At 43.0% G+C, this 27,866-nt stretch overlaps 3 protein-coding genes across 4 annotated transcripts; 1 reads left to right on the top strand and 2 right to left on the bottom strand.

Moving 5' to 3' along the window:
- The first annotated feature begins 270 nt into the window (after nucleotides 1-270).
- dnajc8 (DnaJ heat shock protein family (Hsp40) member C8) lies at nucleotides 271-4,541 on the top strand. Its single transcript, XM_039664148.2, has 9 exons — nucleotides 271-374; nucleotides 1,094-1,195; nucleotides 1,288-1,344; nucleotides 1,446-1,512; nucleotides 1,627-1,721; nucleotides 1,797-1,868; nucleotides 3,097-3,188; nucleotides 4,052-4,127; nucleotides 4,216-4,541. Exons 1-9 carry the CDS (start codon nucleotides 324-326, stop codon nucleotides 4,336-4,338), a joined length of 735 nt encoding a protein of 244 aa, XP_039520082.1. The 5' UTR covers nucleotides 271-323; the 3' UTR covers nucleotides 4,339-4,541.
- A 1,313-nt stretch (nucleotides 4,542-5,854) lies between these two features.
- On the bottom strand, nucleotides 5,855-12,926 carry zhx2b (zinc fingers and homeoboxes 2b). The gene is made up of 2 exons (XM_039664145.2): nucleotides 12,810-12,926; nucleotides 5,855-8,072 (listed from the first exon to the last, which is right to left on the bottom strand). Exon 2 carries the CDS (start codon nucleotides 7,872-7,874, stop codon nucleotides 6,933-6,935), a length of 942 nt encoding a protein of 313 aa, XP_039520079.2. The 5' UTR covers nucleotides 7,875-8,072; nucleotides 12,810-12,926; the 3' UTR covers nucleotides 5,855-6,932.
- Nucleotides 12,927-17,897: 4,971 nt separating this feature from the next.
- On the bottom strand, nucleotides 17,898-27,842 carry cfap69 (cilia and flagella associated protein 69). Of its 2 annotated transcripts, XM_039664141.2 has the most exons (22): nucleotides 27,498-27,842; nucleotides 26,822-26,878; nucleotides 26,684-26,749; nucleotides 25,982-26,091; nucleotides 25,830-25,906; nucleotides 24,879-24,977; nucleotides 24,646-24,798; nucleotides 24,355-24,532; nucleotides 23,064-23,187; nucleotides 22,921-22,969; nucleotides 22,723-22,844; nucleotides 22,348-22,570; nucleotides 21,891-22,055; nucleotides 21,670-21,785; nucleotides 21,474-21,592; nucleotides 19,775-19,856; nucleotides 19,491-19,683; nucleotides 18,962-19,096; nucleotides 18,541-18,617; nucleotides 18,271-18,468; nucleotides 18,101-18,187; nucleotides 17,898-18,021 (listed from the first exon to the last, which is right to left on the bottom strand). In XM_039664141.2, the coding sequence occupies exons 1-22, from the start codon at nucleotides 27,564-27,566 to the stop codon at nucleotides 17,917-17,919; spliced, it is 2,604 nt and encodes an 867-aa protein (XP_039520075.2). In that variant the 5' UTR covers nucleotides 27,567-27,842; the 3' UTR covers nucleotides 17,898-17,916. The 2 variants fall into 2 exon arrangements, with proteins under 2 accessions (XP_039520075.2, XP_088979365.1); XM_089123239.1 differs by having other exon boundaries at nucleotides 26,684-26,878.
- Between the last annotated feature and the right edge of the window lie 24 nt (nucleotides 27,843-27,866).

Below are 27,866 nucleotides of genomic sequence, written 5' to 3'. Positions count from 1 at the left end.
AATCAACATTCTAGTTTTTATATACCCATAATAATATTAACGCGTTATTGACCTCAGTGGAAATACACTGCTGTTCAGCTTTTTATTCGGAAAATACGCGCGTGTGTTTGTTTGACCAGTTAAAGACTATTCAGATTCTTAAAGATGATTCTTTTCATTTTTCTGTTCGGAAAAGAAACCAGAGCTTTGGCAAATCCTCTAATATATTCTTTGCTCCAGTTGTGAAATGAATGATCATTTATTAAATGTTCGCCGTTTGTCATGCGGGCCGCGGACTTTTATTTTGTGATTGACGCCGTATCCGCTGACGTCACAGAAGCAAGATGGCGGCGGGCGGCAGCGGCGAAGAAGCCTTTAATACCTTTTACACAGAGGTGAGATTGAGACAATAATACACACTTCACACACACATTTGTGTACAGAACGAGTTAAACATACAGATGTGCGGCGGCGAGTCCCACACACGCGGTGTGTGTGTGTGTGTGTGTGTGTGTAAAACCCTATCTAGACAAGACTAGCATTCACAACATCCGCCGATTATGAGCCATAATCAACACTCAGATCATTCTTCTGTGGTCATTCATAACGCTCTGCTTTAGTTTAGTGATTGTGCGTTTAATAAAGATTGTTTATGGACTGTGATTTCATTTCCATGGCAGTTAATTACATTTACCTCAGATAATAACAATAATGAATGAATGTTTTTCCAGATGAGTTCACAGGGCAAAAGCACAGCTGTGTTCAACACTGATAATAATAATCATAATTGTGTGTTGATCATCAGATCCTCATATTAGAGTGATCTCTGGAGGATCATGTGACACTGAAGACTGGAGTAATGATGATAAATTCAGCTTTGATCACAGGAATAAATGACACTTTACTGGATATTCACATAGAGAACTGATGATTTACATTAGAATAATATTTCACTGTTTTACTGTATTTTTGATCAAATAAATTCGGCTTTGGTGAGAAGAAGAGACTCTTGCAACAAAAATCCTGGTGATGTGATGATGGTGATGTGAGGAGGATGATGATGTTATGATGTCATGTGATGATGATGATGATCTGTGTGTGTGTGTGTGCGCAGGTGAAGCAGATCGAGAAGAGAGACTCGGTCCTCACCTCTAAACAGCAGATCGACAGGTTACTGCGACCCGGAGCTTCATACTTCAATCTCAACCCGTTTGAGGCGAGTCATGTGACGCTCCTCCTCATCATCATCATGATGAGTCTCAGTCACAGAGGAGGATCATGGGATTGATTGAGTGTTTATCTGTGCAGGTGCTTCAAGTCGATCCCGAGGCCACAGACGAGGAGCTGAAGAAACGCTTCCGACAGGTACACACACACACACACACACACACTCTCTGACTCTCTCTCTCTCTCACACACACACACACACACACATACTCTGATTGTGTGTGTGTGTGTGTCCTCAGTTGTCCATCCTGGTGCACCCGGATAAGAACCAGGATGATGTGGATCGAGCTCAGCTGGCGTTTGAAGGTAAACCACAGACATGATGATCTGATGATGCCTGGAGTCTCCGTGTGTTTGATGAGCAGTGTGTGTGTGTGTGTGTGTGTGTGTGTGTGTGTGTGTGTGTGTGTGTGTGTGTAGCGGTGGATAAGGCCTATAAGATGCTGCTGGAACCCGATCATAAGAAGAAAGCGCTAGACGTGGTCCACGCGGGGAAGGAGTACGTGGAGCACATGGTGAGAAACACTCGAGATCTCAGTCAGTGTGTGTTAGTCACGCTTCAACACTCCCTGTGTGTGTGTGTGTCTCAGATGAGCCAGAAGAAGAAGCAGCTGAAGAAGGACGGCAAGCCCACTGATGTGGAGGAAGACGACCCGGAAATGGTACGAACACACTGTTCCTGTGAGTGACCTTTAGTTCTGTAGTCCAGCTGTGTGTGCAGTCTGAGGTCATCTGAAGCATCTGTGACAAACCCACACATCAGCGGGACTATTAGTGGATAAAAGCTGCCTGGCGTGGGGTTATTTCATGATCTGATCATGTTTCCTGATAATGTTCGTATGTTCTTTAGATCATAAATATTTATAATTTAGAAATAAAAGGCATTGATTTCTCTAGCCTGATTTCAGCCTCTGCTTTGAACGCTCTGTTAGAAGGGGCGTGTCTGTGTAACCGGCCTCTGCTGTGATTGGCTGACATGCTGGCATATGAAATAGCTATGTATTACATGTGAAAGTCTCTCGAATAATTTTACCACAGATATTATACATTTTTACTATTACAGCTATCGAGATTACTGAATCGTGAGCAGTTTTTGAAGTGTTTAGATTCCCATCTTATAAAGTGTTTCTGTGATGAGCCGAGGAGGACAGTGTGTCGATCACGAGGATGAGGAGATGATCATCGTACCGCAGTTTCTGCTCTCTCTAATGCCGTCACACATGATCATGTCCACTCAGTAAGAGCTCCGGTGTGTAACGTCGATTTCATAAGCAGTCGTCCAGATAATCTCACGCTGTGGTGAAGGATTGTTCTTTGATCGCTTTCTGTATAATTTGTTCACAATTTAAATAAGATTATTTTCATCCTACTAAAGTTGATATTTTAGTCACTGGCTCGACTCACTGACGCATAAACAGAATCGAACGATTTTGAGAGAAAGATTACATGTCAGAAACTTTGCTTGGGTCGCTCGATCGATTTATTTTCAGACGTTCATCGAGGTGAGGAAACAGTCGTCGGTGAAGTGTTTGGATCATACAGAACTTTGGGAGTTGAGTCGGCGCATTTCCAGACAAAATAAAATGAACCCATTGTTTCTTCAGAGACTCGGATGAAGGACCTAAAACATACTTTTGTGTTCATGTGTTCATCCGAAGAGTGATCACTCCCAGGCTTCGCTCGTTTGTAGGACATCTCTCGAGGAAAAACTCAGATGGCGCCGGCGTGTTCGTACTTCCTGATGCTAGCTCGATTTCTCATGGGGAAAAGTTTCCTCAGGACTCCAGCGGTGTTGCTAATCAGGCCATTAGAGCTCGTTAGACTGAGGTGTGAGATAATGTGTGTGTGTTGATGATTTACTCTGCTCACACTGAGTTTGTGTTTCTGTAGTTCAGACAGGCCGTCTATAAACAGACCATGAAGCTCTTCGCTGAGCTGGAGATCAAGAGGAAGGAGAGAGAAGCTAAAGACATGCATGAACGGTAAAACACACACACACATGCTGACTCACACACACATACACACTCACTCTCTCTCTCTCACACTATTGGGTGTCTATTAAGCCTTGTTCACACTACATGATTTTAAGCTGAAGTGAAATCAGGAGTGTTCAAGTTGTTGAGGTGTTCACACACACACAACACAACGAGATTGATCCACAACAGGAGGTCACGCACTACACGAGTTGGTAACACACTACACAGAGATACAGCGACGATCGGATGACAAGAGCAAAGCATTTGTGGCTCAGTGAGAGCTGTTTCAGTGCTATAGTACGGTCTAAATCCTGAAAATAACGAGTTGACAACAACTCTGTCACCCAACCATTCTATCTCGTCTACAAACCACGTTTGGTCACGGAAAAACACGCAATAAAACGAACCAGAGATGACGCGAAACAGCACGTTCTCCATTACCCAGCGAAGAAGAGAAGAACACAACACGTGAATATGGACGTCAGACTGATCTAGCGCTGCACACTGTTTGTGTAAAAAAGAAAAACTAAGATTTAGCTGGTGTCCTCAACCCATGCGCTGCTCTGATTGGCTGTACTCATGACATCACTGAGGTTGAGTCGCGCGACGGCTCTGGATATCTAAGTTAGCAGGCTAGATATTTTCTGGGCTCGGCGACGCGTCTGCGTTGTTGGCTCTTTCATACTAACAGATCGGCTAGCGTTCATCGTCTGCTAATCCCCGCGATAACACCCTGACCTGTCGGCGAGCTAACGATTAACGAGCTAACGATTAGCAAATCGGCTTAAAATCCTGTAGTGTGAACTTGGCTTTGAAGACTGAGGCGAGTGTTGAGTGTGTGAGCAGAGATGATGTTTGTGTGATTGCAGGAAGAGACAGCGAGAAGAAGAGATCGAGACGCAGGAGAAAGCCAAGCGAGAGCGAGAGTGGCAGAAGAACTTTGAGGTTCGACAGTTCAGTGGTTCTCCAGACGGCTGCGAGACGCTCGTGTTTCACCGCCTGCGTGTGTGTGTGTGTGTGTGTGTGTCCTCAGGAGACGCGTGACGGCCGAGTGGACAGCTGGAGGAACTTCCAGGCCAAAGGAAAGACTAAGAAAGAGAAGAAGAACCGAACGTTCCTGAAGCCGCCCAAAGTGAAGATGGAGCAGCGCGAGTGACGATCACATGACCCTCCTGTACAGACCCCGCCCAGAGGAGCTGTGCTGCATCGTCTTCATCAAGTGCATAGAGACAAACATCCACAGTTGTTCTTCTTTTATTCCTGACATCCCCGTGTTTTCTTCTACAAATAAACTTTTGTTTGTAGATATTTTGTTGTAGTTTTTATATTGTAAAGAATTAAAACATTGTTTTTGTCCGACTCGACGAGTGTTACGTCATTCAGCTCATTGATTGATTGATTGATTGATTGTGAGAGGAAGAATTTTTATATTAAAAGGGTGAATCTGGAGTCGGTGTTTCACAACTGAACAACAGTGTGTGTCTGTGTGTCATCAGTGCTGTGCTTATTATCATCAGGATCAACCCTATCTGGAAAATAATTACACACTCTCAAACACACACTATAATGACAAACCACACACACACACTCACACCATAATAATGACAAACCACACACACACTCACACCATAATGACGATCTCCATTAGTTGTGATGTTAGCGGTGTAGTAGAAGAGCGCAGGAGATCATCAGACACGCGACGCCCGCGACAGAAGCGTCTGAAACGCGTCGGGTCCTGCAGGTTTGGCCTCCACCTCGCACGAGGAACACTCCGGGTCCTTGTCGCACTTTATCGCGTATGCCACCGATTCTGGGGTTCTCTACACCGGTAAAGCGGCCTGTGTGTGATAAACGAAAACTTACTGATCTCAATCCAGCTATCAGGAAAAACCGTAAGTTTATATTTTTCCAAACTCCAAACAAGGCAAAAATTCTATGGGATCCACGTACCAAACCAAGGGGACTAACGTTACTAGGCGGACATTAATATCCGTAGTATAGTCTCAAAGAGCGACCAATGGAACATCTGCTAGATAATTACAATATTCTCCAGTCCAGAGGCTGTTAATGTTTCTGGATATAGATAAAGGACGAGGGGGAGGCGTGTTAATCTATGTGAAAGACACAATCAAATGTAATCTGATTGAATCGTCGCCTGTATTAGATATTGAATGCCTGGGACTAAATGTTTGGCTATCCCCTGAAATGTCTTTATTTTAATTTGCTTATCGTCCTCCTTCATCTACCATTGCTTTTTTATGATAATTTACAAAAAACTGTTAAAACAATGTCCAGAAAGATAGGAGCTAATTCTAATGGGGGATTTTAATATAAACTGGGAAAATTAACCTGAACCTGGACCAGAAAAAACTTAAAGTCATAACAGACAAATTTAATCTCACTCAGTTAGTTCTTGGTCCCACTCGCATCACTCGCTCCTCTCAGACGCAAATTGACTTAATGTTTACAAACAGACCGGAAAAAACGGTTTTTAGGATTGAGGAAATTAGTGAACTTGAGGCAGAGAATACAATATTCATTAAGGAACTCAAAAGCTAAAGATGCCTTTGGTCTTCTTAAAACTCATAAACAGTCTTTAATTAAACCTCTTACTTAATCAATTAAACAAGGTATTTTCCCTAGTTCCTGGAAAACAGCCGTGGTGACCCCATTTTCAAAGCCGGTGACAAAACGCTGGTGGAGAACTACAGGCCTATTAGTATATTACCGTAATATCCAAGGTGGCAGAGAAATGGGTGGCGAAACAGCTGACTATACATCTCAATAAAGGTCTTTCACCACTGCACCCAATGCAGTCTGGCTTTCGATGTAATCACTCTACAGAAACAGCCGACTGCTTCCTTATCGAGAATATTAAAATTAACCTAGACAAAGGAGGCGTGGTGGGTGCAATATTTTTAGACTTAAAAAAAGCTTTCGACACTGTCAATCATGACTTTCTTTTGTCAAAATGAGCATATTTTAATTTTTGTGAGAATGCAATCAAATGGATGAAATCTTACGTAACTGACAGAAAACAAAGCACACGCATTAACAATACTCAATCCACATATTCAAACTGTAAAATAGGTGTCCCTCAAGGATCTATACTGGGCCCTCTTCTGTTCAGTCTTTAGGGTTAGGGTTATCAAACAGATCTCATTCCCCATTTACTACCATAATAGGAAAAAATACATACTATGGTAGTCAATAGGGAATGAGATCTGTTTGATTAAAACATTCTTCAAAAATATCTTACTTTGTGTTCAGCAGAACAAATAAACACACAGAGGTTTGGAACAACATGATGTTGAGCAAATACTGACAGAATTTTCATTTTTAGGTGAACTAACCCTTTAAGGTACTCTGTGGACTTGCTCCACCACCACTGTGCCAGTTCATGAAACAGAAAGATAAGGCCAATAGAGCAACCACTAGAGGGGACTGCATAGTTCAATATAGACCAAGCAGGATTGGAAATGCAGCCTTCTCTATCAGAGCCACACTTTTCTGGAATAGTTTGCCCAATGAGTTAAGGGAGTGTAATAATCTCTCCTCTTTTAAAAACAACTTAAGTCATGGATTGGGGAGTCTTACACTTAGGTTCATAATATATATGTATGTGTATGTATATGTTTTATGAATACATGGCCTATGTATGGATTGAACCATTGGGAGTTTCCCTTTAGGTAGGACACAATATGCAACAGGTCTCTCCATGTCTGGGGCCACAGGGCTAGATGTTTTAGACTAAGGGAACCCAGGAGAAGAAGTGATGAGTAGAGGCATGTGCACAGCAGGGCGTTTGAGCTCTGAAGCCAAGAGAAGAGTTCCCGAAGAGTGTTTTAGAGTCTGACAGAGAGCTGGAGAAGTGGTGGATGATATGTTTGCTGTGCTGTTTGATGCAGAGCTGGTCTGATGAGTTGGATCATCAGGTGTAGGTGAAGCTACACAGGCGAACAGGTCCTGTGGGGTTGGTACGCTCCCATTGAACATCTTCTTCCGGGCTTCTTCCACCTCTTCAGGCGTCCAGGTGATGCCCTGCTTCAGGCGCTGGGTGGAGAACCACACCTTGATCTGCTCCTCCGGGAGCCTGGAGACTGCAGTGAGCCAGGAGAACTCCGAGTGCGTCGGGTACGGGAATCTGCTGAAACATGTGATCAGGGTGGGATTGCTGTCCAGCATTGGGTTGTACTTGCTGGTGTGAAGAGGGACTGCGATTGTGGGAGAGTTGCTGAGAGTGGGAGGTCGCTGTAGAAGAGGAGTCACATGACACACGGGCTCCGGGATAACGACCGTACCATTTACGCTCACAGCCCTGATCTCATCCTTCAACGCTGGACCATATAGATCATTCTCCAAAATGCTGTATTTTGGTGTTTTTCCAAGGTCTCCACCTGCTTCCAGAAGCGAACCATCATTCTCGCAATCAACGGCTTGCCTGAACTTGGAAAAGCTCTTGTTTGGGTGTTGAGCTTTATTATGACATGAGAGGGATGGTCCTTCAGACCGATGGAAGTCCTCATGATCTCTGTAGTTGCGGAGGTGACGGGTGTAGAAGGAACCCTTCTCAGATGAAGAAACCCCTCTGGTCTTCTCCTCTTCCTCGTCATTCAATGCCATCCGGCTTTCGTCTGTTGGAGGCGGAACAGGATCACAACTGTCCAGCACAGTCTCCCCTGAAACATCCATCTCCACAGAGTCTTCGGGAGTAAAGCCGGTTCTGTTGAGCACACAGGGGTCCCTTTGGCTTGACGTGATGAGTACGGTGACGGCGGGCAGGCGATGGTCTGGTGAGGGACTTTAATTGGGGACTGAGGGATCAGAGTGAAATCCCAGCATTGGGGCAGGTGAGCTTCATCTGCTGAACTGGGTGTCATGGAGGCTCACCTGGACAAAGAGAACAGATATAGAAGGACTATATTAGAAGGTCACTGACACCACTCAGGTCCTGTCACTGGAAGAGCCAAGCACTAGAAATGTCAAAGGCATGGGCTTAATTAATCCCCACAGAACACACATTCTGATGAAATGTTTACCCTGAAATCACAGACGACAGATCTACTGACGACACGCAAATTAAAGAACACCGATGGACTCAGATCATCTCCATAATGACCAACACAATCTACCAGCTAGCGTCTGGTTTAAGACGTGCTTTCTTTGGGCAGCAAACAACCGGTACATTGATGAGCTCAAACCTTAGTAAATCACCTTGCGCGATTCCTTCAAATACTCTCCTCCCATGAATACTGAAAGGGAAACTCCTACAAATGCATATGCAATAAGATCAGCCACAAATATAACCATGACCACGCCTGTCCAGCGCTAGTTTCTCACTGTGTGTCTTGAGTAAATCCTGACACACCAAAAGAGGGCTTGTGCTGGCGCACACTGCAAGTAAATCTGGCCCAAGCGTCTTTAAGTAAAAGTTTTTGTGCAAATGTTCTCTTGATTATCTGAAATAAGAGTTCACTATAAAAACATACTGTAACTTTTCAGAACAGAAAACTCCCTCCCTGGTGAAAAAAGGCGTATTGAAACTAAACAGCAAACATTTCTTATTAAACTTACTGATACTGCAAAACGCCTTACATCCAGAGTTGCTAAAACAACCTGTTTAAATCTAAGGCGCAGAAAGAAGGCTATCAAAAACTTGCTATATACTGCTATAATGTGGCTAGACTAAAATCAAATAATAAAAACCTCTGGCAAACAAAGCAGATGCACACTTCTCAACAGAGAGAAAGAGGAGTTTGCAGAGGAGGTTCATGAGTTCAAGCATTCCAGAATCAAAGCCAACAACTCGGCAAAGACTCGAGACTTACCGACAGCTTTATCTAGAGCCACAGACCAAGAGGAGAAGGAGAAGAGAAAGGGTCTAGTTTGCGGGGGAATGTGAAACGGGTTTGTGTTCATTTGTAACCAATCCCAGACGTTTGAGATCTCAAGGCCGGCGGGTCAGTGAGGCGATTCTGGCACGATTCGACTGAGAATCCAAACACCCATGAATACATTCAGAAACACACACACAGATCACATTGCACTCACACACATTTTCATTTCCCCAATATACATACAATTTCATACTGTATAAATGTTTAAAATATTTAAGACGTTAATCACATTAGTGTCCTTTTTCATTCAACGGCATAAGCATTATTTTCTACAACATTAATTTGACCGTAAATACTTGTTTTAAAAGTTCTTAAGTATTTTGTGATGACTTTTTTTTAATATATACATTTATTGCATTTTGTTTGTTCATATATTGTGTATAGGTCCTCGACGAGAAAGACCAATTCTCAAAATGAACGGACTGCATAGCTGATGTAAAAATTTGGATGGCTAGTAATTTAGAGACTAAACTCTGGAAAAACAGAGATTATAATTATCGGACACAAAACTTCCACACGTAACAGCCCAGAACTCGATGCTGCTCTGTCAAGTCTCCGTCGTCGGTTAGGAACCTGTGTGTGTGTGTGTGTGTATGTGTGTGTGTGTGTGCTCTAGCAATCTCTCATTTGAAAGTCACGTGTCTAGTATCTGTAGAACCGCATTTTTCTAAAACCGCATTTGATCTTAATTACTCCATATGCTCCATGGGACAGTTAGTTGATGTGTTCATGCCATCAAGGCTAGATTACTGTAATGCTCTACTGGGTGTTTGTCCTGCACGCTTAATAAACAAACTCCAGCTGGTCCAAAATGCAGCCGCTCCAGATCTTACCAGAACCAGGAAGTATGACCATATTAGCCCGCTTCTGCCAACACTGCATTGGCTGCCTATTTTAAAATATTGCTGATTACTTATAAAGCACTGAATGGTTTATCTCCAGTACTTGAGCGAGCTCTTAACGCATTATAGTCCTTCACGTCTACTGCGATCTCCAAACTCCGGCCGGTTGATAATACCTTGAATATCGAAATCGACTGCAGGCGGGAGATCCTTTTCCTATTCAGCACCAAAACTCTGGAACAATCTTCCTACCATTGTCCAGGAAGCAGACACATCTCTTTAAACTAGCATACACAGAGAACATTATATATTTAATATGTCACTGCATGAGCAGATTGATTGTGTTCAGCAGAACTGGAAGGAAGCAGATGATGGTTAAATGAAGGAGAATGTGTGTGTGTGAGAGTGTGTGTATCCGAGCAGCTCTTCCACGGACGCAGGAAGCGCATCTTTGGGTAAAGCCCTCGACCCGCGTGTGTGATATTAATGGCGGCGTGTGTGGAGGAATCACGCTGCTCTCTCTCCTGATTTCAAATGTAAAAACATTAAGCCAAACTTAATTTGCATGTTGTTGTTATGGCAACAGTGAGAGTGTGGCAGCGCAGCAACGCTGTGTGTTCATTAATTACAGCAGCCTGACAGCGAGCCACACACACACACACACACACACACACACACACACACACACACAGGTGTGCAAAGGCGAATAATGACACATTCAGCATCACCACCGCGCTGGATCAATATTAAACTTGCACGAGACTGTCGCAGTCTCAACTAACCGCACTGTTTAAACACTCTTGACGGTCCTTATTTTGTCTTGTCAGCCCTCATAGAAATAAATAAATAAATAAAGATGTAGCGGTTGTTATAGCAAATACAATCCCGCGAACTCTAACGCGAAGCGGAGGGGTCATGACTCAGCCTGCCCTGAAGGGGTTGTATTCGCTGAAACAACGGCCTCGCTATCGCATACATTATCATATAAAAGTGAATCACCAGTAAAAGGGAAAAGCTTTACCCCCCCCCCCCCCTCTGTAAATCACTAGAATCGTATGTTTAATAGTTGAACAAACCTTAAATAAATGGCAAAACTGAAATTATACATTTGAAAGCATATTGCCGTTATCACTCTGACTCCGCTAACGTTCGACAGTTTTTATATTTGAACAAGATAGCAAAGCTGCGCACAGGATTGTGGGTGATTTGAGAGCGCGAAGGCTACACATATGCATCCTTTCCTGTGTATGCGATATTTTCTGAATGAAGGACTCAGTTCTTTGTTGAAATTCTGAGGATCCTCGACATTGGAACAGTCCTTCGACAGACATCGATGACGGACGTTGTGAGGAACAAGTGTCCAGGTGACAGTTGCCAGTGTCAGCCAATAGGAGTACAGCCTTAAGCCCCTCCCCTTCCACACATCCAATCAGATTCACTCCAGCTCAGGAATTCTTGCGCTGCCAAACTCAATATTGGCCAGCGTTCAAAAGCTTGAAGAATAAAGAGATACGGGCTGAAACACTTTTATCTTCAAATTCATTTAAATAAAAGAAATATATGTATTACAAAAATAATCTTTTTTATGGCATCACCTTCATCATCCCCACCATCATCATCATCATCATCCACTCTAAAAAATGCTGGGTTGTTTTAACCCAACTTTGGGTCAAATATGGACAAACCCGAAATGTTGGGTTAAAAATGTAATGTAAAAATTTAACCCAACGGCTGGGTTAGTCCATATTTGACCCAAAGTTGGGTTAAAACAACCCAGCATTTTTTAGAGTGTCCCCACCATCATCATCATCCCCACCTTCATCATCATCATCCCCACCTTCATCATCATCATCATCATCTCCTACATCCTCTTCATCTTCCTCACCCCTTCATCCTCATCCTCATCCCAGTCCGTCTCACCTGTGAGTCTGAGGCGAGAGACGAGGTTCAGGGTAAAGTCTCTCCTCTTTTGTGTCGTATATCGAGTGAAACGCTTCAAGAACACATGTGGGCGGGGCTTGGTTGTGTCTGTGGGGAGTTGATTGGCTGGTTGTGGTTTGCTATTGGCTGATCTCATGTGAGTGACAGGTTATAGCCCTGCCCACATCATCAGAGAAGAGATGCTGAAGAGGAACTGATTCTGATTCAACATTATTAACACAATACTGATGTGCACCCATAAATCATAATAAACACTGTAATATTCCATAACAAAACAAGAATTGTCCGTTTTTGTTTCATGGGGACTTTAAAAACATGTTCGGTTTGGGAATAATTCAATTCAAGCCAATAATTATAATACATTTTCTTTTTTTTCTTTTTTTTTACTATTATTCTCATTACTGTGATATAAAACAATGTTCAAATGTCAGTTATATTGTATTTGTATGTCATGTTTCTATATGTTGTAACTGACATAATAAAATGCCACAATGCATAAACATTATGATTCTCATAAACAGGCTCAATATTCTTCAAATTAGATATTATTAACTCTCAACACACAATATTGTTTCAATCTTACAATCGTGAAGAATCGTGAGTGTGAAGTGAAACAGCTGTTGCCTTGGAAACCCGTGACGTGAGAGACACACTGACAGAGATTTACCCGGGAAATCAGCGATTTTATAGAGTCACTTCATAATCATAACATGATGATGATGATGATGATGCTCGTCCAGAACTTCACCCGTCAGTCACACTAACTCAACCTCCTCAAACTTCAGCAGCAGATTAAATCAACATCGATCATGAATCTGAATCATTTCTGTCATTAAACTGACTCCACACGACCGAGCGAGAAACAGCAAACGACTCGATATAGCCAGAAACTTCCGTCAGGCACGGTAACGGGGATCGGTAACGGGAACCGAGGAGAGGAGCCTCACCTTCTGAAACGCGTCGCGGTGTCCGGGGGAATCTACGGGAGCCGACACATGGACCGTCCGGCGCGCGAGGGTTTCATTCAGAGTTTACACACCAATGAACTACAAGTACTCAACACACACACACACACACACACACACACACACACACACACACACACACACACACACACACACACACACACACACACACACATCAGTCACGTGATGCTGGACTGTATTACTATTCTCTATCCAGACACAACATCAGCTGGAATCCTTTAATCCAGCGGCATTAAAACGCGACCTTCATATCCTCCTCTCACACTCGGGCAAACATAAACATTTATGAATATATATATATATATATATATATATATATATATATAAATAATCATAAAAAATAATCATAAAAAACTATCATATAAATAAAGCTGAATCTGTTATGATGTTTTACCAAAACCTTTCCCCTCATCCAAACTGAAATGTTAGCCTAAATCTGACTGAATCATCCCCAAACTCCTGCTGACACACACACACACACACACACACACACACACACAATTAGTCACACAGATCTCTCACACACAGACTCTCTCTCTCTCTCTCTCTCTCTCTCTCTCTCTCTCTCTCTCTCTCTCTCTCTCTCTCTCTCTATCTCTCTCTCTCTCTCTCTCTCTCTCTCTCTCTCAATTCAATTCAAATTGCTTTATTGGCATGACTGTACTCTCTCCCACACACACACACACACACACACACACACACACACACACACACACACACACACTCCCCCCCCTCTCTCACTCACTCACTCACTCACTCGTACAGATATATGAATGAATATATCTCACACACCAAAGGCATGTGTCTGATCCTTTATTCATCGATCACGTGACTCCGGGAAACCAATTTTTATACTTCACTAAAGACTTATTTCTTCTCTTTGGCGTTTGGTCAAATGTAATTTTATGATGCGCTTTATTATGGGCTTATGTTGTGTTTGTTTTGGGTGGTGTATTTATGTATTTTATATTTTTTTTAACTGAATAGCCTGTACAGCACTTTGGTCAGCAGTGGCTGTTTTAAACGTGCTTTATAAATAAAAGTGCCTTTGCCTTTAAGTTCATTCAATGCTTCAGTTGTGGCGAATTCGGACACGTTCGACAGACTTGCCCGAATCGTAAGTTTTGGCTGATAATGGCGCGGGGTTCTGACGTTGCCGTTAGCTTCTTCCACAAGTCGTCGCATAAACAGCGCCGGCACCGAGTGGCTCACTCGAGGAGAATGGGGAAAGATTCCAGCAATAGTGCCGTGGTGGAGATCGCTCAGGTTGCCCAGGTAAGTGATGTCATAGCCGTTGTCACACAGCCAGTGTTGAGTTCGGATCATGCTTGTGCAAAAGATGCGCATGAGGCCGAACAACAACAACCCGAAGTCAAGTCAAGTCAAGTCACATTTATTTATATAGCGCTTTTCACAATACAGATTGTATCAAAGCAGCTTCACACTGATAACATGAAAGTAGTACAACACAGATCAACAACATTGCTAAACACTAAAACCCCAACTGAGCAAGCTCAAAGCAAGCCGAAGCAAGTGATGTTATAAGTACTGATGACTCGATTGATCAGAGTCAGGGAAATAATGTTTCGCAAGAAGTGGACTTCAAGAAGGATGACGAGGTACTATACGATGGGAATGACATGATGGACATGGTGAATATTTCGGAAGGTAAGATGAAACTTTACTCATTCATTACAGCAGATAAATACTTTCCTTGACAATACAAATTGTCATGCGGTCATAAGTGAGTGACAGTTGTTTGTTTTGTAAAGTACATGCAGACTGTTTTACTTATGTTCAAGTGTAAGCATGAATTAATTAGCCACATGGGTACATTACTCATGGTGTGCAGCTTGTTGTTTATTTTTAGCATAGAGGACTGTGTCATCTGCATGCATTTGTAAATGTACAGATGGACAAACAGTGGGCAGGTCGTTTATATAAAGACTGAACAGAAGAGGGCCCAGTATAGATCCTTGAGGGACACCTATTTTACAGTTTGAATATGTGGATTGAGTATTGTTAATGCGTGTGCTTTGTTTTCTGTCAGTCAAGTATGATTTCATCCATTTGATTGCATTCTCACAAAAATTAAAATAAGCTCATTTTGACAAAAGAACGTCATGATTGACGGTGTCGAAAGCTTTTTAAGTCTAAAAATATTGCACCCACCACGCCTCCTTTGTCTAGGTTAATTTTAATATTCTCGATAAGGAAGCAGTCGGCTGTTTCTGTAGAGTGATTACATCGAAAGCCAGACTGCATTGGGTGCAGTGGTGAAAGACCTTTATTGAGATGTATAGTCAGCTGTTTCGCTACCCATTTCTCTGCCACCTTGGATATTACGGTAATATACTAATAGGCCTGTAGTTCTCCACCAGCGTTTTGTCACCGGCTTTGAAAATGGGGGTCACCACGGCTGTTTTCCAGGAACTAGGGAAAATACCTTGTTTAATTGATTAATTGATTAAGTGTGTAAGAGGTTTAATTAAAGACTGTTTATGAGTTTTAAGAAATACAGAATCAAGACCAAAGGCATCTTTAGCTTTTGAGTTCCTTAATGAATATTTTATTCTCTGCCTCAAGTTCACTAATTTCCTCAATCCTAAACTCTGGTTTGTCATACAAACCATTGTCAAACAGATAGCAGCTGTTTTCTATATCTTCAACAGCAAGAATATCAGTCCAGTCGATATCGTTTAAGACAGATCTGAATTTCTCCATATCTTTTTTCGGTATACTCAGATGTTGTTTTTTCACTGTGGTTGTGTCTTTAAAACGTTTTTTAGTGAGTTTCCTTCCCAGTAGTGTTATATTATGGTCAGATAATCCTGTTAATAAATTGTATGTTTTTGTTATCCTTTCCGGTCTGTTTGTAAACATTAAGTCAATTTGCGTCTGAGAGGAGCGAGTGATGCGAGTAGGACCAAGAACTAACTGAGTGAGATGGAATTTGTCTGTTATGACTTTAAGTTTTTTCCGGTCCAGGTTCAGGTTATTTTCCCAGTTTATATTAAAATCCCCCATTAGAATTAGCTCCTATCTTTCTGGACATTGTTTTAACAGTTTGTAAATTATCATAAAATCCAATGGTAGATGAAGGAGGACGATAAGCAAATTAAAATAAAGACATTTCAGGGGATAGCCAAACATTTAGTCCCAGGCATTCAATATCTAATACAGGCGACGATTCAATCAGATTACATTTTATTGTGTCTTTCACATAGATTAACATGCCTCCCCCTCGTCCTTTATCTCTGTCTTTTCTGAAAACATTATATCCAGAAACATTAACAGCTGCCTCTGGAGAGTATTTACTCAAGCAGGTTTCTGAGACGCCAAGAAAATCCAAGTTGTAATTATCTAGTAGATCTTCCATTGGTCGCTCTTCGAGACCATACTACGGATATTAATGTCCGCCTAGTAGTCCCCCTTGGTTTGGTACGTGGATAACTCGATGTAGGTTTGGTTTATTTGGACCAAGAGAAAGCCTTTGATCGAGTTGATCATGGCTTTCCTTTTAAATGTCTCAATGCCTTTGGTTTTGTTTCATCATTTATTTCTTATGTTAAGCTGCTGTACACAGATGTATATAGTATATTAAAAGTAAATGGCACCCTTTTAAGACCATTTTTAACTGGCAGAGGTAAACGACAAGGTATTTTATGTGCTATTGTTATTAAACCACTCTTGAGACATCAGTTAAGTGGGATTTCTATACTGTGTCCTTATAGTACAGATTTGCTAACGTCTAGATTAAGTGCATATGCTCCATATGTCAACACCAGCCCAGGCCAACACCATCTTTTAACCAGACCCTCGTCCATTTAATGACCCACAACTGGCCCTGAAAGGAGACAGAATAGGTTTTTTTCTTGGTACCAATTCTCAGCCTTAATTAAACCAAAACTTGCGCACGCAACCGGGAGGTAGAAAAAAGACGTGTTTCATGGTTTCGTGTAGCGGCGAGTAGCATAGTGGTGTCTGTAACGCAAACTGGTCTCATATTTGATGTTTGTCTCAAGTTTTATAATCATTGATTCTGTTATTTTCCTGTTTATGACTGTGACTGTGCTTTGAAAAGATCTGCTATTTTCTTCTGAAAACAAACGGCTGCATTATTTTCCTGTTCTCTCTTTGAAACACTCTGTATTGTAAAAAGCGCAATATAAATAAATGAGACTTGATTTAAAGATGACTGAACAGTCAATAAACACACTGTTTTGTTCTGATTCTGCAGTGTTATTTTATTAGTCACTATGTTCGCTTTCACAATGATCATCGATGACATTCAGCATGGGTGATGTTTGGCTTCTAGTGTGCTTGAGGTCACGAGTGAATGATGCTCGACCTCAGCGATGGTCCGATGATGTTGTGATCTAGACCTTGATCTGAAGTTTACCCTGGCAGACTGATCTCATGAAATGGCGTATGTATGACACGCCAATTCGTTTTTGCATTTTTGAAGTGCTATCAACACGCATATTCGTTTTTCAGAGTGTTTATGAACGCCGTTGACGTTACATTACTGTATAAATATATGACCTACCCCAAGCCCGTCCCTAAACCTACCCGTCACTGGGGTTAATAGCAGTTATGAGTCTTCCCCTACCATCCTAGGAAAAAAAACATCGCTCCCCAGATGTACATTTTGCTTCGTTTCGCTCGGACATTTGACGGTGTGTACATACATGCGGACAGCTTGAATTGAAAGCGGCGTGTACGTTGACGCAAAAGTCATGATGTCACGTTGACCCTGGAAATCCTCTGAAACTTTGTCTGCGTTTGCATGCACACAGCAGCTCAGCCCACACACGCCGTTAGCAGTGTAGACATGTGCTCGGGTTAGCAAGCCAGAAACACTTGCTTTCTCTTCATCCATCATTATGGTGCCATTTACATGCGTTCTCAGAGCTCAAACGCCCAGAATAAACTGTGCATGTGCACATATGCTGTAGGAGTAAAGACTGTGGGACATGAGAAATATCAATGTCTCTGAAAAGCATAAAATGTATACGTGTTGTGAAATGACTTCAGGTTGCTCTGAACTCTCTGTATGGGACTGGGTTTATTGATCTGAGAGGGTGTGTTGTGTCTCGGGTCCCTCGAGGGCCGGTTCTGATGGAGCGTCGGGGCCGCTGGTGCTCCATTCCTCCCGCAGACGCTTGAACTCCTGACACACACACACACACAAGTTAACACAGAGACTCGGGAACATGCCAGTCTGTGTGATGAGGAGGAGGATCTCAGACCTTCAGGACGCTGTAGTTTGAGGTTCTGGCCACGTAACTCCTCCAGGCTTCTGCCGCGACCTCTCTCTGCTTATGAGTGAAGCCGATCTGGAAAAGAGTTTCTCAGGTACTCATCAAATCCACACAACTGCTTCGCCAGACGAGGAAATGCATGTGATGCTCAGTTTTACCTCTTCATACAGCAGCTTCTCCTCCTGCAGCTCCTCCTGCTGCTGACGGCCCAGAATGCTTTGCTGCAGAGAGCGCACGCTCTTCACCGTGTCATCGCTGACCTGTCGAAGGCTCTTCAGGGCTTCTTCATCAGACGAGACGGGCGTCGCTCCCTCGGCCAACAGCTCAGTCCAGACCTCGTGTAAAACCTCACCCACCTGTGAAGCAGGAGCGTTGGCAGTGATGTCACTCATTAATGTTGACGAGGCTGACGGGTCATCAAGACTTACCTTGAAGTCCAGGTATCTGCGGATGATGCTGAGTGTGACGAGGTCTTCGGCGCTCAAACCCGACGGCTGCTCAAATCCTGCAGATCAACGTTGATAAAACCAGACTATAATTTCAAGCCGTAACTAACGTTACAGTCAAACTACTGTGTTTAATCAACATAAACTGCACTGAAGATCATCTTTTCAAAGCTATGACTACATTCAGCAATTTACACAACTTGACTGGACTGGACTGTAAAATGAGGAGAGTTTAGGAGTGTGTTTGATTAATATCTGTTTGCTCAGGTCTAAAACACTGTGTCCTTACAAGCATTCTGACATGGTATGTAGTTGCTGATATTAAAAGTTAATTTTTACTTGAGAATGTAAGCTGTTTTCGCTACGGTCACACTACTGAAAATAAAACAATCCTCCCTCATACCCAGTTTCCAGAAGATGCAGTAGATGTTCGCACGCAGGTTCTCCCACACATCCCTGACAGCAGGACTGACGTCACGTGAAGATGATGTTAATGACGGTTCATCCTTCTGCTGAGAAACAACCGGCCGCTTCACGTCTGAGAGAGAGAGAGAGAGAGACAGTGTGCCGAGCAGGACAAGGCCGGTGCTGTGATTGCTGATGAGCTTCACCTGCGCGACGCACCAGTCCCATCTCTCACGGAGGAGCGGAAGCATAAAAGAAGGAGCGGCAATAGAGAAGGACGAGAGAGGCCAGGCCTCGACAAATTTATTTACATTTGTGTTTTATTATGTGTGGCGGCAGTCACACTGAACACACTGGATCGGTGTAAGCGAAATCACTGGATCGGTGTAAGCGAACACACTAGACCGGTGTAAGAGAAATCACTGGATCGGTGTAAGTGAAATCACTGGATAGGCTAGATGTAAACGAACACACTGGATCGGTGTAAATGAACACACTGACTGACTGATTGACTGACGTGTCCGCACCTGCAATCACCCCATGCTGGTCTCGTGTTATGCCCATCTCCTCCTCCTCGCTCCTCCAGATCTGCAACAGGAGCTGCGGCGCAGTGACATCTCTCTCGCCACGCCAGCACTGCACACGCGTGACGGCCCGTGGACTCTCACACAGCTCCAGCAGAGTCCCGATGAGCGGAATCAGCATGTGTCTGGGGCTCCGCTGCACATTCAAAACACAAACCAGTCAAACACACGCGCCAGTCGAACAAGAACACACGCCTCGTTCACACACTCATGCTGAATGTTTGCACCTGCAGCCGCTGAAGGAGCAGATCAACTCCACCTCCCCCCACAAACATGTCCTCTGTCCCGAAACAGCCCACAACACATGACCTGCACAGAAGAGAAGAAATCATATTTGTCATGAAGTAAATGCGAGGAGATTTTCCCTGCATTAACAGTACATCCGGAAAGTTTTCACGTCTGTGGAAAATCGAGCTGGTTCTTAGATAATAGGTGAATAGAACCAGCACCGAAATGGCATAAGCACCAGCCCAGAACCAGCACCTGGTTATCATTGGTGGAAAAGAGATATCTTTTGCTGCAAGACCCCAGATGTCAACCAAAAAACGGCAGGCCCAACAACCACCAAAGCCTGCGGGCCCAGCTCACCCTCGTCCTCCACCTGTGAGCCAAAATCAACTGATACCAGCGGTCAGTGATATGTGTCGGGTCCCCGCTATGATAAAAGTAACAAAAGAAGCGGGAACCCAGTGTGCCTGAATATTTCTCTATTGCTGTTCAATTACATGATAGAAAATCAAAAGGCCTTCAAAAGCTTTTATGAGTGTCTGCAGAGTGGGTAAGAGAGGCGGAGGCTTAAAAAGATGCTCTTTTAAAAGATGTCTGGTAATTCCCAAATGATATTTGCTTACTTTCATAGTCTTTCAAATATCTAGGTATAGTGTTAAAAGGTGCTCCATGTATTTTACTGATCATAATTTACAGGCCTCTAAAATACTCTCCAGCCCCACAACCACCAAAGCCTGCGGGCCCAGCTCTGTAATAAACGATATTCGCTTAAATGCTGATACAGGCAAATTATCAGTAGGGCTGAAACGTTTAGTCGACATTGTCGACTAAACGAAATTGTCGACAAATATCGTTGTTGTCGGTCGAGTAGTCGTTTTATCTCACTTGACCTAATGTAAGGGCGTGCAATATCGCGATTTAACCGCTATGGCGCAGTGGCGCTAGAGTGTAATGCAGCCCTTTACAAATGCTATTACGGTAAAAGAAAAAAACAGCGTGAATTATGGCCGAGTGCAAACAAATCTGAACTAGCAAGGTTTGGGAATTGGAAAGTTTCACAAAACTTAAAACCAACAATGCTGTCATGTGCAATACATGCAAGGCGGAACTTGCTTTTCACGGGAGCACAACATGCATGTTGGAGCACTTAAAACACCCCCGGCACAAGAGGAGCCGGTGAGATTCGAGTGTTCTCCAGCTGGAGCTAACTAACTAGTGGCAATGTAAATCTCTTTATTAGATAAAGCAATACTACTAATAATAGCCATAATATTATCAATAATAATATAATTACAGTAATGTGATGATTTATTTTGCATAGAATAAAGCTTGATCAAGCTTAGGAGTCAGGGCTGTTTTTATTATTGGAACACTATTAGGTTTTATAGTCTTATCACTCGCCTTTATTTTGTTCCATAATCATGAAGACTAAAAAAGGAGATCTTTAGGAAGAATAACATGGCAGTTTCTTTTTCATACTGTAAATTAAAAGGTGAAAGAGAACGTGTCTGTCAGGGTATTGTTTGTAGAATTTTAAGGAAAGTATTTAATTTAATCTATTTTGGAATAATTCTGTAACATGACAAAATGTGGAAATACTGGCGCTATGAATAATTTCCGGTTGCACTGTATGTGGAAAACCTTCATCTCACATTCACAGCGAGTTTCCCACAGAGAAACGGACCACGTGTCTCTCACCAAACACAGTCGACGGTGGACAGCAGCAGTTTATTATGACCCAAACCGCTGAAGATCAGAGCAGCGTCCAAACTCAAATACTGAATCAGCATCTCCACACCGTCACTGCCGAACAACTCCTGAACACACAGGTATACTCGTTTAACCAGTGCTGGTTAACTGTTCTTGATCGAATCATCTGTATGATGTGTCTCACCTTTCTGTGGATGTCTCCCTCGCAGAGGACAGACAGAACGAACTGGGAGTCGATCTGAATCTCCAGAGACACGGCATCCTCGGCCTCCGGTCTCCCTATGAACCAGCGCAGCACCCCTAACACACACACACACAGAGTTAGTCTTCAGTATTTCAGCAGTGAGAGCTGTGATGCGTCACACACACACTCTATCTCTCTCTCTCACACACACACTCACTCACCCAGAAGCTGCCCGATCGCCCCCTGATCGCACAGATCCTGCCGGAGCGCCTCAAGCTCCAGGGAAACCACGGATCTGAGCACTCGGACACAGTACCTCATCTGGGCCTTCTTCCCGCCCCGCCCACCGCTGCCATGGAAACTGTGGCCCTGCCCACTGAAGGAGTCTGACCACAGAACCATGAAGAGACCAATCAGCACAAAGTACATCTTTCCAGTATCTGCACTGAATCAGAGTATTTATAATCATCGCAACAGGAACTACACAGCACGTTCCAGCCAGATGGGGAGAGAGGCGCTGTAATGATGTCAAATATGTGAAAAATAATGTGTTCAAATATTAAAGCATATTCCAGAACATCATAAAACAAAATCAAGACTTTGTAAAAGGGCATAAAGGACCCCTAATGTGGATATAGAGTATAGCTTATAGTGTGCTGTGCAGTGACGGTGCGGCACCTTCTTGAAGACACCAGTCCAGCAACAGCAGCAGGAGTGTGTTCCCCTGACATGTCATGTAGTCGTCCAGCATCAGCGGAGCCAGTGAGATCAGACACGCCAACGCCTGCAGCTGTAGCTCCTCCTGCTGGCCGGGGGTCCAACTGCACCTGCTCCGGGGCTCTGGGGCTCGGGGCTTAATCAGGAGCATCAGGCCCAGCATCACCCGGCCCTCCCTAAACAGCTGATCACCACACACACACACACACACACACACATCAGGCTTAGCATCACCCGGCCCTCCCTAAACAGCTGATCACCACACACACACAGTCAGTTTCAAGAGCTGTTGTGTGTGTGTGTGTGATTGACTGTGTGTGTGTGTGTGTGTGTCACCTGCAGGGCAGTCAGATCTCTCGACAGGACGACGATCACATTCAACAAGAGCTTCTTCATCTCAAAGTCCTCGTGGTTGAAGGACAGCTTGAGGTTTCGCACCAGAGGATTGTGACTCTTCACTGAGAAACACAATCACAGATCTTCATTCAAGGTCACAGAGATGAACAAATGCTAATGAACAACATCAATACTTACGCTCAGGGAAGGTGACTAACAGCGTGAGATGCTTGACAAACCCGCTCTCCTGAAACAAACAAACAGAGAATTTGTGAAGAAGAGCGAGAGACTTGTGGAGAAGAGCGAGAGACTTGTGGAGTTTACGAGGACGATGGACTCACGATCAGAGGTGCGCTTGGGTTCGATGCGATAAGAGACAGCAACACTAGCAGGTCGTTCCTCAGCTGACGATCATAATGCCGGAAACCGTTGAGAAGCTGATGGAGAAATGCTTCCTTCAAAGATCTGCCATGCAGAACAGAAAACACAGGATCGTTTAGAGGCAGCGTTCAGATTCTCATGTGCTCATTAAAGGGATAGTTCAAATTTTAATTAGCCCATAATTTACTCACCATCAAGTCATACTAGCTGTATATGGCATTCCTCTCTCAGACGAATACAATCAGAGTTATTTTTAAAATGTCCTGGCTCTTCCAAACTTTATAATGGCTCTTCCATAACTTTAGAATGAATGTCCATAAAGTGCATCCATCCATCATAAAAGTGCATCCGTCCACTTACACATACTTTTATGAAAAAATGGATGCACTTTTATGATGGACAGATGCACTTTTATGATGGATAGATGCACTTTTATGATGAATGGATACACTTGCATGATGGATGGATGCACTTTTATGAAAGATGGATGCACTTTTATGATGGATCAATAGACTAGATGCACTTTTATGATGGATGGATGCACTTTTATGATGGATGGATGCACTTTTATGATGGATGGATGCACTTTCATGATGAATAGATGCACTTTTATGATGGATGGATGCACTTTTATGATGAATAGATGCACTTTTATGATGGATGGATGCACTTTTATGATGAATAGATGCACTTTTATGATGGATGGATGCACTTTTATGATTGATAGATGCACTTTTATGATGGATAGATGCACTTTCATGATGGATGGATGCACTTTATGGACTTCAAAACAGAAACAGCCATTCACTGCAATTATAAAGCTGGAAAGAGCCAGGATATTTTTTTAACCCTAAACCTATAATTCTGATGAATGAATGAGAATGTCATATACACCTAGAATGACTTGAGGGAGAGTAAATCATGAGGTAATTTGCATTTTTGGGGGAACTATCCCTTTCATTTCTGACCTTGACCTGCCCAGAGAATGTTCATGCTCAGCTCATACTCAACCCAAAATCAAACCCAAAGGGACAAACATTGGAAAAAGTGGGATTTTCATGATGATTATATTTTTACAGCACACCATGAAATCCCTATTACTGTAAAGCCAAATAACTCACACTTTGAATTGATGCTGGTTGTAAATTATTGTATTACATGTATTTAGTTTCATGTGTATTTGTGCTGTTAGGTTGATGAACATTAATCGCCCTTTTATTATTATTATTAGATCATGTGATATTGACTCACGCGATGCAGTCGGTGTCACTGAGCTGGGCCGTCAGCTCTTCCCGAGAGCCGTTCTCCAGAAGGTTCCACAGGATCTCCGAGCAGCGGAACAGAACCGGTCCGGTTGGGTCGCACTCGCTCATGTGGAAGCAGATCTTCTGCGCAGCCCGAGCTCTCAGCATTACTCTACAGTTCTCCTCTGAGAACACACACACACACACACACCAGCACGTGTTTCATTCAGGTTTCAGATCTACAGGTCTCTGGTGTGTGTGTGTGTGTGTGTGTGTATGTGTGTGTGTGTGTGTTCACTTGATGTCCTGGACAGGATCTGCAGGGCCTGAAGGAGACGCAGTTTGATTGACAGCTGGTTCTCCATCAGGGCCAGTGACATGACGAGGGTCTCGGCCAGACCACTGCGCTCCACCATCAGCCCTCGGTAGGCCACATGCGTGGGATAGACACCTGACACACACACACACACACCTTAAACACCGCCCCTAAACCTGAACGTTTCCATACTTGAGTTGATTCAGGCCACCCACCGTCAGAGCTGTGTGTGTGTGTGTCGTGGCTGTAGAGGGATATAACAGAGGCGCAGATCTGCTGTCTGACCTCCGGTAACGGGATCCTCATCAGATAACCTGCCGTCACACGCCATTATCACTCAATCTGTCATAGATCCATCAATAGACTGGATTTACCCAAAGATGGGTAACATATCAACACATAAATGAGAAATTTATGTGTTGATTTATGTGTTAAATCAATTTGTTCAATTTATGTGTTGAATTTGCTTTGTTCAATTTATGTGTTAAAATTGAACAAAGAAATCAAAGTCTATATTAGCATTGTAACATTCAGTACATTTTTGTGCTTTTATTAATATACTGTGATTCTCAGTACCGTCATACAGTTACCGATCAAAAGTATGGAAAAATTAAGACTTCGGTTTCCACAAAATCTGAACAATAAGCACAATGGTTTTCCACACTGATAATAATCAGAAATGTTTCTTAAATCATCATATTAGAATGATTTCGTTTAAGTGTGTTTTCTCTATTATCGAGGACCACTTCTTTAAGAGCGGTGTGAGATTCGACGACGATGCAGGCATGTCTGTATATATTTGAGTGTCATCAGCATAACAATGAAAACTAACTCCATGTTTCCTTATAATATTACCAAGCGTCAGCATATATATTGAGAATAATAGAGGGCCTAACGCCGATCCCTGCGGCACTCCATAGTTCCTGCAGAACCGATTCAGGGTTACCCAAACAGAGTGTTATATATATAGCTATATAAAAAATCTTTTAAACATTTAAAAAAAAAAAAATACATAATGATTTGCATTATCGTAATGAGAATTTGAGAGGAATGTTGTCCTGAACTTAATGTCACAATGAAATTAGCATAACAGATTTTTCTTTACTTAATGTGAAATCTAATGTGTCTGGTCTCGTAATTCTGTGGTGAATGAGAGTTGAACTCACCCATCTGAGACACACAGTCTGCGGCCACAGCGGCGAACTTCATCTCATCCGACGCTCTCTCCTTCAGGAAAGGAAGACTTGAAGACAATCATTGGTTAGTTCATAAAGACTTCAGTTCACAATGGCCTAAAGACTTTGGCTGGAAATCTCACCCGCAGATCTGAAGTAAATCACAGAGGATTTTGGCATATTCCGGGTGATCCATCACTCTTTCCGCACAGAGGTTCAGAATCTTACATATGTCAGCGAGATCCCTCAAAAGCTTGACATTTTAAGGAAAGTGTTTTCACGTCATCAGCATCACAATATAATAAGAGCACATTATTCCACAGAGAGCATCACCTCATGGAAACCCGTCGGGTTATAATTACAGCTGGAAACTGCTGATTCTAGAGGCCGAAGCGAGACCTCAGAGACTTCGGCTCTTAAGAGGACGCTGACGGCACAAGAAATAATTACTCACACTATTTACTACATAATACAGGTGACGTGCTTCCAACGCCAGCCAATTAGAGACGGCTTGGGAGCATATTCTTATTTGGTGATTGTTACAATAATAAATAAAAATCAGGCATAAACATGCTATAAATCATTTTGTGCTGAGTTGATCTGAATAATGACACCATCTTCTGTAGAGCTGCTTAACAGCAGAATCTAAGTTTGTCTCATTCAGTATTTGATGAAGATTACACTTTGATTCTGATATCTTCCTGTTTTCCAGTCTGTAGCCTACTGTATAAAAGCGTCGCCGGACAGACTCATTCTCATTCACACATACAGAAAAGATAAAATCACATTTACACATTTCAGCTTTAAAATGGCTTTTTTGGCTAAGGAATAATACATTAGGATACAAATCCACGCTGGCATCTTTTTACCACCTTCCTCAAGATGAAAATCTGTCTTTCTTTTAATGACGACTGAAAAAAAGAGAGAAACTGGAAAACGAGCCCATAATAATTCAAGCATAATTCAAGCAAACCGAGTCTTACTGAGAGCGGATCCTGCAGCAGCTGAATGACTCTCGAGAGATCCGCGAGTCCCACAGCCTGAAAAACACTGCAGTCAGTCTGAATCAACACTCACACAGAGTTCGGACAGAAACTCTCCAAACCGAGTCATTGACACAGGATTTCTGGCAGAGACTCACTGAACCGAGTCATCGTTACAGAGTTCGGACAAAGACTCACAGAACCGATTCACTGACAGAGACTCTCAAAACCGATGAGGGTATTTTTTTTTTTTACGTTTTTTTTAAGTCACTGACATTATTTATTTATTTATTTTATTTTTTTTTATTAAACATTAAAGCAATACAAACAAACATATATAAAAGAAAAAAATTACAACAAAATACACAGACACAAATAAGTTGCCAGGGTAATAAAAACAAGAATGCAGTGCATTCAATGCAGTGTCACTGACATTATTCGGATAGCGACTCACCGAACCGAGTCACTGACACTGAGTTCGGGCAAATATTTCGCGAACCGAATCATTGACAGAGATTCACCGAACCGAGTCACTTTTTTGTGACACTGACAAAGTTTGGACGAAAACTTACCGAACCGAGTCACTGACCCAGAGTTCGGACAGCGTCTCACCGAACCGAATCATAGACAGAGACTCATTGGACTGAGTCACTACAGAGTTTGGACAGAGACTCACCTCAGACTTTCTCTCGGGCACAACTCGTTTCTGAAGGAAGCTCCTCGCGGGCGGCGCGCTGGACAGCATGTCTGACCCACTGCACGAGTCACTGCTCGAGTCTCATGCCCAGAACCCTTCACGAACAGTAACAGCAGCGGCTGGTGTTTATATCGGCTGGTGTTCATAGGCGGATCACGACGCGTTGCGGTCGTCATAGTAACGCGTGCAGCTACGGAGCGCCGCACGAGACAAACCTCCCCTTCAAACGCAAAGCAGAAGCTCACCTATCTGTTTCTTAATTCACACTATAAACTGAGCAAACATTTTTAAAGAAACGCGACTACTTCCATGCCTCCACACTATAATGACAAACAACTGCGAGAACAG

Source organism: Pimephales promelas, chromosome 18 (assembly GCF_988280905.1).
Source record: "Pimephales promelas chromosome 18, fPimPro1.hap1.1, whole genome shotgun sequence".
NCBI lineage: Eukaryota > Metazoa > Chordata > Actinopteri > Cypriniformes > Leuciscidae > Pimephales > Pimephales promelas.
Note: the sequence above shows the minus strand (reverse complement) of the source record. Positions and strands in the feature narration are given on the sequence as shown.